The sequence below is a fragment of the Arachis hypogaea genome, chromosome 7 (genome assembly GCF_003086295.3).
Source record: "Arachis hypogaea cultivar Tifrunner chromosome 7, arahy.Tifrunner.gnm2.J5K5, whole genome shotgun sequence".
In the NCBI taxonomy this organism is placed as follows: domain Eukaryota; kingdom Viridiplantae; phylum Streptophyta; class Magnoliopsida; order Fabales; family Fabaceae; genus Arachis; species Arachis hypogaea.
In genome coordinates, this window is record NC_092042.1 from 13,462,338 (window position 1) to 13,474,309 (window position 11,972).

The window sequence follows — 11,972 nt, forward strand, 5'->3', positions numbered from 1 at the left end:
TATTAATATTAACAAATACGAGTATAATAAAATATTAATATTAACAATTAACAAATATTAATGAGTACAATAAAATAATTACTTATTAATATTTTTTATATTGTTCATTAATATTCTTATAATTAACAAATATTTTTTATTTTAAATTTAGTTGATATTCGTGTACTCACTCATACGTGTATTTATTAAATTGATATAAAACGATTTAATCTTTAAGTATGTTTATGAGTATTGATATACTAATGTTAAGTAAATTTAAAACAAAAAATATTTTTTATACTCTAAAAATATTAATGAATATAATAAAAAAATTAACGAATAATTATTTTATTATAATAAATATTTATACAAAGTAATAAATATTTAATTATAACATAAAATAAAAATAAAGATAATATAATGTTACCATGCAAGGAAGTCACCTAAAGATAAATATCATCCAATTTTTTAGGATCTAGACAAATTTTGTTATATTTGGAAATTTTATTTACCCAAAATATAAACTAGACCCAAAAGTCGAGAAAATTTAAAATGTAACTGACCGATCTTTTTTTTGTAGGTCGGACCGAAGCGTTGCATGGTAATTTTTTTACTCTCAAAGAGTTATACTTTTTTCTAATATCTCTCACCTATTTTTAGAAGAGAGATCACAATAACCTTAAGATAAAGAGACTGTTATTCACCACAAAAGTGGAACTATTTCAATGAGTGATTATGGACTCAAACAACTTAGAGAATGGCTGCTCCCTTCAGACTAAGTCAGGAATCAATTCATTAAATATTTGGATAACTCTCGAAACAGTACTTAAACGAATTTTTTCAAATTTAATTAAAAGCAAAAAAAATAAATTTTAAATATTACCTCTTTAAATAAAATTTTTTATTTTTAATAATAAAATATCCAGTGCTCTACGGATTAAGTTATGTTTAGTTAGAGATCACCCAACGTTTTTTTTCATATATAGACTCGCAAGTTGCAAAATCTCTTTGCTCGTCTGTTGGTGATTGCCAAGTAAATATCACAGTTTACCAAAGTTCTCAATATCTTGCTTCAATATTTGTTGAGCACTAGTTGTCTGCTCAAGTGACATGGTAGAAATAGTGTGCCACTGCCACATGCATTAAAAATTCAAATTAATTCCTTTATTTAATTATTCATCTTTTCTCTCAAAGTGGACATGTATAATATAAGCTGGCCCATATAACATAAGGAGCTATAATTATGGTGAATCTACATAAACAAAATTGTAGTTATTTTCGAAAATAAAGATACAAGAGTTTTAAGGATGAAAATTAAAAATTTTAATAATATTTTATTTTTAAAATTTTAAATTTATTTTTTAATTTTTATATTTATCGTAAACATAACTTAATTCAGTATATTTTACCTTAAATATAATACAAAAATTTAATTTAATTTCTGTCTCTTAATTTTTGTTTTTTTGTCTCTTTTCAAATACAATCTAAATGTAGAATTTGATTGATGATATAATATGAAAACCCAGCCATGTTTGGACGAGAACCATGTCTCAAACTTCTAACGGAGGGATTTGAAAAGCGAAGATGACAGAGATGGAGAAGTTAATTCAGGAGAGAAGAAGTGTTTTGTAATATTTTTTATTTACATACATGGAAGCACATTTTTTTTCTTTTTTGCCCCGCTGCTTTTTTTTTCACTTTTTCTTCTTCTCTTTTTTGTTTACTATTATTTTTTTTGTTATTGTTGTCACCACCGTCACCTTCTCCTCTTCTTACTCTTTCTTTTTTTATTGCAATTTTTTCCCTCTTTTCTTTATTATCATGGTTAGTATCATTACCTCCATCTCTTTCTCCTTTTTTCTTTTCTCATTTGAATTTTTTTTTATCTCCTCCTTCCTTTTCCTCCTATTCTTCCTCCATCATCATTATTATCATCATCGTCCTCTTCTTCTTATATTATAACAGAAAAAAGAAAGAAAGAAATAAGAAAAAATACATTAAAAAATATATTTTTGTGCTTTTGTAGCAAATTTCAGTGTAAAAACTAAGAAATTTATGTATTATTATTAAAAAATTTTGGTGTATTTGTATTTTGATAAGTTCTGCATAATTCAAAACTCTTCCTCTTCTTCCTCATCTTCTGCTGCCTTTTCTTTTTTTACCCTCGTCATCATTTTTTTTATTATTTATTTTTTTTTATTTTCTCATGTTTTTTCTTGTTTTACTCTCTTAATAAGAATAAAAGAAAGAAAGAAATAAGAAAAACAATGCAGCAATAAAAAAAAATATTTTTGCTTCTTCTTTTTCATCATCATTTTTTTCTTATTCATCTTTTCCTTCTTGTTTTACTCTTTTAATAAGAATAAAAACAAAAAAAATCAATTAAAGAAGAAAAAGAAATACATAATGCTATAAAATTACTAGAAAGAGGATAAATCTATATTCATTTAACTAAAAGAAAGAAATATGAAAAAAAAAAGAAAAAAATGTAGCATTAAAAAAGATATTTTTGTATTTTTGTAGCAAAATTTCGGTGAAAAAACTAATAAATTTATGTGTTATTGTTAAGAAAATTCTGTGTATTTTTATTCTGATAAGTTCTGCATAATTCAAAACTCTTTCTCTTCCTTTTCCTCATCTTCTTCTTCTTCTTCTTCTTCTTCTTCATTTTCTTATTTCATTTTCTCATAATTCTTTTTGTTTCATTCCCTCCAGAGGAATAAAATAAAAAAAAAGAAAAATTAATGCTGCAAAATTATTAGGAAGAAAAGAAGAAAAAGAAAAAACGCAACAACAACAGCTGTAATAAAAGAACGACCAAAAAGAAGATTTCGTCTTTGTTTGTGTACTTGTTTTCGAAATGAGTTTATATATCGCAATCATTAAATAATTTTGGTACATTTCTGAGTTAATTGAAGTAGATTTTGGATTTAATTTCGGAATTAATTGAGGTGCATTTCGAAAACAAGCTCAACCAAAATTGCACCTTATTTAGATTCAAAGTGCACCGAAATTAAATCTAAAATGCACCGAAATTATTTAATGATAATCCTCTGAAAAACTTGTCTCACAATTAAAAAATTTCGTGTCAAAATTGAGAAACTTCTGTGTAACAGTTAGAAAATTTCGGTGTTATTTCCTAATAAATTCTGCATAACTCAAAACTCTCCTTCCTCCTCATTCTTCTTCATCATTATCATTTTCTTTTCTTGTTCATCTTATTTACTTTTTTAATAAGAATAAAAGAAATCAAATAAAGAAAAAAAATACATAATATTACAAAATCAATAGGAAGATGAATAAAAGAAAAAAAATATAGCAACAACAGCAGCAATAAAAAAACAACTATGAATATGATACACACAAAAAAAAGAAAGAAAAAACACGAAAAAAAGGAAGAAGAACGCAAAGGAGGAGAATGAACGCAAGATATGAACGTCAGAAGAAGAAGAAACACAAAAAAAATGAAATTTCTCGCATGTATTATGTAAGTAGGTTTTGTAGAGTTATGATTAACTTAGACTGTTAGCAAAATAATTTAGATGTGCAGTGGAACTAATTTTTTTTAAGTTTTACAGTCCTGGATATTGAAACAGTAAGAGGATCGCCACATGAATTAATAGTGTTGTACTTTGTTTATTGGTTATGGGATTGAGTTCGTTAACACAAACTGTCATCATTTACTGTCCTGACACTTTCGCGGAGTTTGCCATCTTACTTGTCGGATTGGGCATCTCAACTCATTCATAGTCTTTTATCTGTTTGTCGACAACCCTTATTACATTGTAGCCAGCGAAATACAAATCGGTTTACAATTTGAGCTTATTTTTACTCGATAACTCTAAATTTATTGTTCTTAGCTTGAGAAATTAGCACCCACTTTTTTCTTCGTCCATTGTCGTACGTCGGAGAAGTGTAGAACATTTATATGGATCCATAAAGTAAACAAAGTTGTACACGAAAGCCCCTTCAATTTGGCCATCTACCATCATCATCGGTTCTCTAAGATGTCCTTTCACGTGTTCCAATTGGAATGTGGACCCAATGCCATGTGTACCAACAGATTTCAACGCATAAACATAGGAAACCCAGATCAACCATTTCATCTTAGCAATACAAAACACTATCACTGCCATTCTTTTTTACCAAAAAATGATACACTATGCAAGCTAAGAACTGGATATGAAACAATTAAGAGGTGCTTGTTAAGAATAGTTCATGGGAAGAATGTTCAGTTTCTGTAGCCAACTCCGAAGTGAAACCTCTTGTCTTTCTTGTCATTAAAGGCATACTCAAGGCGCAACGGACCCAAAGGTGAGTCTACACGGATACCAAATCCACAACCACATCCGCTTCCGGGCTTGAACCTTGCACCGGCAGGGTCACCTAATACAAAACCATAACTCCATTGAATATGTCTCTAGTTGAAGCTAGGCAAGGATGAACATCATTGCCATATATTTAGTGGCTACCATTTAAAACTTGTTCACAACTAATTTATAACATATGACTGTAGTGGGTTCAAGACACATGCCAGGTTGAATCTTTCTACTAAAATTAGAAGGATGGTGGCATTCATGTTCACTGGGCAATCTCCAAAATATCATTTCGTATACTATAAATAAGGGTTAACCATAAAAAATTGGCTCCGAATTATTTAAACGCTGACAAAAATACACTCGAATTTAATTATTGACAAAAATGCCTTCAAATAATTTAAAAACACAACAACAATACCCAACAGTAAATATATATTTTCAAAAATACCTTAGAGATTGAATTTTGATACAATTTTTTGCAAGCATGATTATAAAAATAAGATATTATTATACATAAAAATTGGTAATTTTCGTTAAGTATATATTTTTTTATAATTTTTTTTGTTAACAACCAATAATAATTTTAAAAAAATCACAAAACAATATATACTTAACAAAAAATCACCAAATTTTAAGAATAATATCTCATTTTTTTTAATCATACTTGCAAAAAATTGCATCAAAATTCAATCTTTAATATATTTTTTGAGAAATACATATTTAATGTTTATTTTTTTGCAAGATTATCTAACATTAAATATGTATTTCTCAAAAAATACATTAGAAATTGAATTTTGATACAATTTTTTGCAAGCATAATTAAAAAATTGAGATATTATTATCCTTAAAATTTGGTAATTTTTCGTTGAGTATATATATATTTTTTTTGTAATTTTTTTGTTAACAACTAATAATATTTTAAAAAATCACAAAAAAATATATACTTAGAAAAAAAATTACCAAATTTTAACAATAATAATATTTCATTTTTTTAATTATGCTTGTAAAAAATCACATCAAAATTCAATCTCTAAAGCATTTTTTGAAAAAATATATTTACTGTTGGGTATTGTTGTGTTTTTAAATTATTTAAAGGCATTTTTATTGATAGTAAAATTCGGGTGCATTTTTGTCAGCGTTTGAATAATTCGGGAGAATTTTTAGTGGTTAACCCTATAAATAAATAAATAAAAGCAAACAAAAGAAATCAGGACCTACCAGGGACACTTGGGCCTGTTCCAAGATCAGTTCCGTAGTCAGAAAATAGAACACCTTCTACCGGCCCAAACTACAAACACAGTGTAAGAATCAGCGAGTCAGTTGGTCAAATATTGAAAAAAGAATCAGTGAGTCAACTATTCCCCAACTATACAATTTAATCAAATGCAATGCATGCACCCACGATCACACAACCACGTGTATACTCCAACTCTTATAATTTAAAATCCCACCAGTATTCCCTTGGGAACATTATAAGTGGGTATTATTCCTCCATCGATTAACAATGCTTTTGTTTCCTATTTCTACTTTTACACTGAAACATTTAAAGGATTCCTAAAGATGGGGCACGGCATGAAAATCAGGATAAGCACAAGCTTAATTCAATGGGCAAGAAAAAGCTTGATGATGTACCATTGGGAAAGAAATTTCTCCAGAGCCAATAACATATGATCTACCGGAGCCCACTGCACCTTCATCATAGCCTCTCACGCTGTTTGTTCCACCAATTGCAAATGCTTCATAGGGAGGGAAATTTCCCACCACATGACCACCAGAAACACTAGCACAAAACAGTTTTAAGTTGGAAAAACAAACGAGATTTCTCATTCTGCTTTGATATAAAGAATAAAGCATTCATCCTCCTTTTGATGAGAAAGGTAGGCCTCATACCTTAAGTTAACGCGAGTAGGACCTATCTCAATGCCCTTCCTAGCCCGTGCATTCACCCTAGTAAAGGATAGCCATTCAGGCAAAACAGGAAGCCCCTGCTCCATGTTAAGGGCAAACTGCAAAACAAGCAAAAAATCATGAATCATAGAACACGAAATTAAAAATGAAGAACCATAGTATGCATTACAAACCATTGAAGATCCATGGTCACCCGAACCAGTGTAAACAGTCTCAACTTTAGCGAGCAATGTGTCATCATAATTATTGCCACTACAAAGAAAAAATTTGATAGAATCAAAAACAACCACAGAAAATCATCGTAGCTATACTTTAAAACATGTTGCATGCACTCAGATTACAACCTTGCGGTAAGAGGACTGCTGTATTGATCCTTGATGATAGGAACCCCTTTGTCATCACGGACTCCAGCATGCTGGTTTAAAACATCATAAAAGGAAAAATTAGAGTCAAATAACACAAACTAACTGATAACGAATTAGAAATGACAATATTACTACTCACGTAAACAGCTAAAAAAAGGTTGTCAATGAAGCACCTGGAAAAGAAGTCCTGCCGTGCCACTCCATTTTGGTCTGATTGGTCGACTAAACTCTATACCACCTGTGATGCGGCCAATGGTCAGGATAATGTTGCCATCCCGGTCACCATGAACCATTGTCCCAGGAGTTCTTGAATTCTAAACAGAAAATAAATGAATATAAGAACACACTCTATTTTTTCTCTATCATCAAAATCAATCTTTGGTATCAGACAAATGAAACTTTGGGCTACCTGAATCATTATTGTTCTGGATGTTCGTTTATCATCTCCTTGAATCCAAGGGTCTGTGTAGTTTATACGAAAAATTGAGTCAATCTGACCCCTCTCTAAGGAAATATTGAGTTTCTGGTTTCTCCCAAAAACATTCCTATGAGAATAGGCAAAGCTGCAAGAAAATAAAAATAGATTTTACTGGACATCAAACTGTAAACCAGTTAGTCAGACCATAACATACAATATGAAAATATACACTGAAGCAAAAACAATTTTTTTTCCGTTGACAAGGGGAAGAACATACATAGGCATAACAAACTGAGATAAGCTAGCAGGAAGATGTTAATATCCACTAAATTTCTATATGGCCTAATTTCTATAGTCTGCAAAAAATACAGGAGACTAATCTACTTTTAGCTTCAAGTGCCATGTTTAAACATTTACAAGTGTCAAACAATAGATAGTAAGTAATATATCCTATATGGAGCAACCAGCACGCTAAATAATCAATAAAATAGTTATGATTGCATGTAAGAAGGAGAGAATAACATGGAAGAAACATTAACTCATTGGATAAGATAGAAGGAGAGAATAAGATGCCAAAAGAAGAAACATTAACTCATAACTTCATCTATCACGACAGAAATATCAGCTCACCTTCCAATGAGTCCATTCAGTGTACCAGTTGTAATCCTGCAGGTACAAATAGTAAGAATTTAATAAGCAAATGAAAAAACTTAAGTGTGTATATATCCATAAAATAAAATACAAGGTATTGTCCTTTCACTTTCACAAATTTTTAAAGTAATGCTTTACAGTCATTTATAAAATTAAAACAAATATTTGGAATGGTCTCACTTACCCACTTGATATTCCACCACCAGCAGAAAATCCCCCACTAGGTCGTTCGACCACATTCATCACCATGTCAACCTTCCCTGTATCTGTAGGATGCCAAAAGGGGGAAAAGGGTTTAGATAATAGCATGCACTTGTTGGGGAGGGAAATAAAGACATTAAAAAAGATCATCTCAATTCTTTAAAAGTATATACATTTCACTATTTTCACCTTAACAAACAAGAACTGAGGTGCAGTTAAAAGTTGATAACGCACAAAAAGAAATACTTGGAAAAGAATTAAGTCACTTGCAGAACCCTGCAACTTACAACTCCTGTTTTAGCTCTCTTAAATTGTACTAAAGGAATAACTTCTATTTTCAGCAGTGTACTAATATCCTTTTTCTAATTCTGGCCTTCTAGTATTTTTGTAAATCGTTAGCTGCTTAGTTCCTCTTTAAGTTAGCATGAAATGTTCTACCCCCCCCCCCCCTCCTCCTCTTTTTCTTTTTTTCAGTTTTCATATAACAATTTTAAAAAATTTCTTTTAGTAGGAAAGTAAAATGCTAAATAAAAATATTGATCCACAATTCTTCACACAGGGCTGGCGAAAAAATTATACTATAATTTGGCAATATTTCTTACAACTATTCAACTTATCTTAAAGCACATTTTTAACAGGTAAGCATTACCTGCTGGTTGAGGAATAATGCTAACATCTTCCATTATCCCCATAGTTAGTACAGTCTCCACATCTCTTTTTCCCTGAAGCATGCTGTAAACCTGGAATACTATTAATTATTATCCAAAATGCTTATTTAAGAATGGAAATTCGAGAAGGCATGTTTTGCCAAAGATTACTAAAATCATAGCTAAGATCAGAATTCCCCCTTCAATGGACAATCCAACAACCATTGAATAGAGCAGAGAATGCTGATCATAAGCTTGATAAATCAATGCTATAATTAGCTTAATTATATTGGGAAAACATATTTATTTGGCCTGTATCCCAGTTTTGTGCAAAATTTCCAAGTACCCAGTATTAGGTCAAGTAAGTACCTGCCCCTTCTTGGTTGTAATTTGCCTCAGTATTGTTTCTGGTTTTGTCTTCCCTATAGTGGGCTCACCTCTACAGATAGGAAACCACATTACTAACAGAAATGCACTATGCGTTTTTGTGTGTTGATCAATTTGAAAGAAGGTGCTTACGTCTTCCTGTCCAGAAAGCGTATGGAGATATTGTTGACCTCAGCCTCTGACACTTGCAATCTCAGAATACCCCCTGAGAGAATCTCAACTGCTGAAACCTACAAAAATTACCAAGGCAGCAAACAAAAAAGATTTGAAAAATGCCAATTATAACACTGGTCAGAGCATAAACCTAGCTCTGGGTTGTAACTCAACTATAAGTAAGAAGCGTTCTTATTATTAAAGCCTAAAGTTTGAACAAAAGTTAAGGGCAATTTTACCATAGCAAAAAGACCACGCTCCATGTACCAGCCATTGATGGAAGAAATTGCTTCATCCAACCGCCTCAGGTTGATAACTTTCCCTGGACAACTTTAACATGTAAATTTGACTACATTGAAAAATCATGTACAACAAAAAATGCAGCATTATTCTTCATAACTGCAAGATGCGAAACAAAGAATAAAAAGATACCATAACCATCTCGAAAGGAATCCTCTAAGAACTTAGCCGGAAGAACATTAGCTCCTTCACACACCAACCCTTTGAACTCTTGATTTGGTTCTACCTTATTCCAAAGGAAGCCATTACCAACGGAGTAATTTTACATCAACAAATTTCAAAGCATCCATCAGAACACAATGCAGATAAACATTAATTCTCACATTGCAAGAACAAGGAAGAGTATCGCCAAATGCCTAATACCTGAAACACCAATCGGATACCATCGCGAGTGTCAACCGCAACGGGCATGCAGGAGCAGAAGTAGCCACTGTTGATGATCCGATGCACATCTTCTTGCACCTCACGCACCGTAAGAGCCGAGTTCGCTCGACATGCTTTGAGCGCTTGCAGCGCCTCCGCCTCAAGGTCCTTCCTCTCGAGCTCCTCGCCGTCCTTGTTCCGAACCAGCACCTCGCTTATCAGAACCCTCTCTTCGCTTTGTCGAACCGAAGCAGGAGAAGAAGAAGAAGGCGAAGATATCCCCTTGAGCTGAGTTTCCTGCGGCTGAGTCGACTCGGCAAGTGACAGCGAAGCGGAGCAGAGAATCGGAGAGGACGGTCTCCTTTTGCCGGTGAGAGAGAGCGTGGCGCAGCATAGGAGTACGGAACGAGTCAACTCGTTGGAGTGAGTGTTGAAGGAGCGAACGAGTTGAGCGATGTGAGAACGTGCGGTTTCGAAGGGGCATCTCTTTAGGGGTTTGGGAGGAGGTGGGATTCTAATTGAGGAAGAAATGAAGCGAATGTCGTCGTTTCGAGGCATTCTAATACAGATTCCGTTTTGAGAGTCTGCTACAGCGAAGAGTTGCAGCTCACTGTTATTCCTTCTTCTTCACCTCACCGCTGACGACTCACGACTCACGAGCAAGGTAGCGAGAACCGTCAATGAACATAAATTAAAATAAATTATTAAAAATTTAATATATAATTTTAAATATTTAAATTTAATAATTTTTAAATTAATAAATTTAAAATTTTATAATTTTATATAAAAAATTTATGTTTTATTTTTTAAAATATTTAAATATAATAATTAATTTTTTATCCTAAATTTTTTTATTTGTCAAATTTATTTCTTCTTAGAACAATGATTTGCATCATATTTTGAGTACACTATAAAAATAATGTGATATATTAAATAGTATATGACATGACAAGTAGAAACATACTTCGATATATAAGTATAATTGGTCTATATTTTTATTTTTTATTATTTTTTATTTGAAAATTTTATAAAAAATAATAACAAATTATATATTTTTCGATAATATTTTTAGTTTTTATGTAAAAAATTTAAAAATAACAAATACTAAAATATTATTGTTACGGTGGGTAACCGGAGATTAATACGACGAATGGCGTTTGGCGGCCCAAGTGTGTGAAGGAGGAGAACTCCGGTGGATCTGCAACTCGGGAGGCTCCGTCCGACTTGTGCTCGCGTGTGAATGGGGGGTGGTACCTGCAAAGACACTCCGATGCCTAAGTTAGCAAGAGTGTAAGCAGGTCTTAGAGAGTATTGGACTTAGAGATACCTGAGGGGTGTCAGTGTATTTATAGTGGTGAGCCAATAACCACCGTTGGTGTAGTGCCGTAACTTTAGGGTGCTAACCGTCCCCATTATCTTGGGGAGGTTAAGATATGGCTTTAAGAAGCGGTTAGAGAGATTTTAGGGGCGGTTACTCATTTGAATGAGTGTTTATCTGCCAGCTAATCTCTTACCCGACTTCTTCAGACCAAGTCGTGGTTGATACCGACTTCTTATGTGAAGGTTGGTATTTTGTCTAGGCGTGACCCTTCAGGTTAGGCCTTTTATTTGGACCTGGGCCTTTATCGTTGGGCCAGGGTATGAACAGTGCCCCTACTTGAGCCCAAATTTTCCTTAAAGTTTGGGTTCAAGTATTCAGCTCGGGTGCGTAGTCGACTTGTTTGAAGAAAACGTGGGTCTTAGAAACCGACGTGATTTTCGCGACCTTTTGTTTCTGACAGTTACGTCAGTTCAAGCGTCGTGTCCGTTGGGGAAGTGTTGAGGGCTTTGGTAACGGTGCAATCTCATTAATGACTGCTCCGTTTTTACCATTATGCCCCTGGGTGTATTTATAAATACTTTCCCTCTCTTTCTATTTTCCGTTTCTGCAATCTTTCAAACTTCTCCTTATCTTGTTCGTGCTGCATTCTTGCGTTCGAAGACTTCTGTTCTTCTTCAACCTCTATTTTCGGATAAAGGTTAGTTTTGCTTTTTCCATGCCATGCCTTATGTTTGCATGTTTTGTTTAGCGAGTAGATAGGTTGACCCCTAGACTTCAGTTTCGTATCTCTTCTCTTTAGGGGCCGTGTTTTTTGATTTTTTCTTTTCTTTTTTCCCTTTTTGTAGGTTTCTGCCACTTTTCTTTATATATAAAAAATGGCCTCCGTAGACATTCTTTCTCAGTGGGTTGACGTTATGGTTCTTGGGGAGGAGCCGTTGGTCGACGCTGAGTTCATCACTC

At 32.8% G+C, this 11,972-nt stretch overlaps 1 protein-coding gene across 1 annotated transcript; it reads right to left on the reverse strand.

The window, feature by feature from the left end:
• Positions 1–3,591: 3,591 nt before the first annotated feature.
• Positions 3,592–10,384, reverse strand: LOC112702538 (outer envelope protein 80, chloroplastic). The gene is made up of 16 exons (XM_025753624.2): positions 9,692–10,384; positions 9,461–9,554; positions 9,268–9,350; positions 9,008–9,105; positions 8,858–8,927; positions 8,491–8,581; positions 7,825–7,906; positions 7,620–7,655; positions 6,981–7,134; positions 6,745–6,885; positions 6,551–6,621; positions 6,380–6,458; positions 6,189–6,304; positions 5,931–6,078; positions 5,517–5,586; positions 3,592–4,365 (listed from the first exon to the last, which is right to left on the reverse strand). Exons 1-16 carry the CDS (start codon positions 10,247–10,249, stop codon positions 4,211–4,213), a joined length of 2,046 nt encoding a protein of 681 aa, XP_025609409.1. The 5' UTR covers positions 10,250–10,384; the 3' UTR covers positions 3,592–4,210.
• Between the last annotated feature and the right edge of the window lie 1,588 nt (positions 10,385–11,972).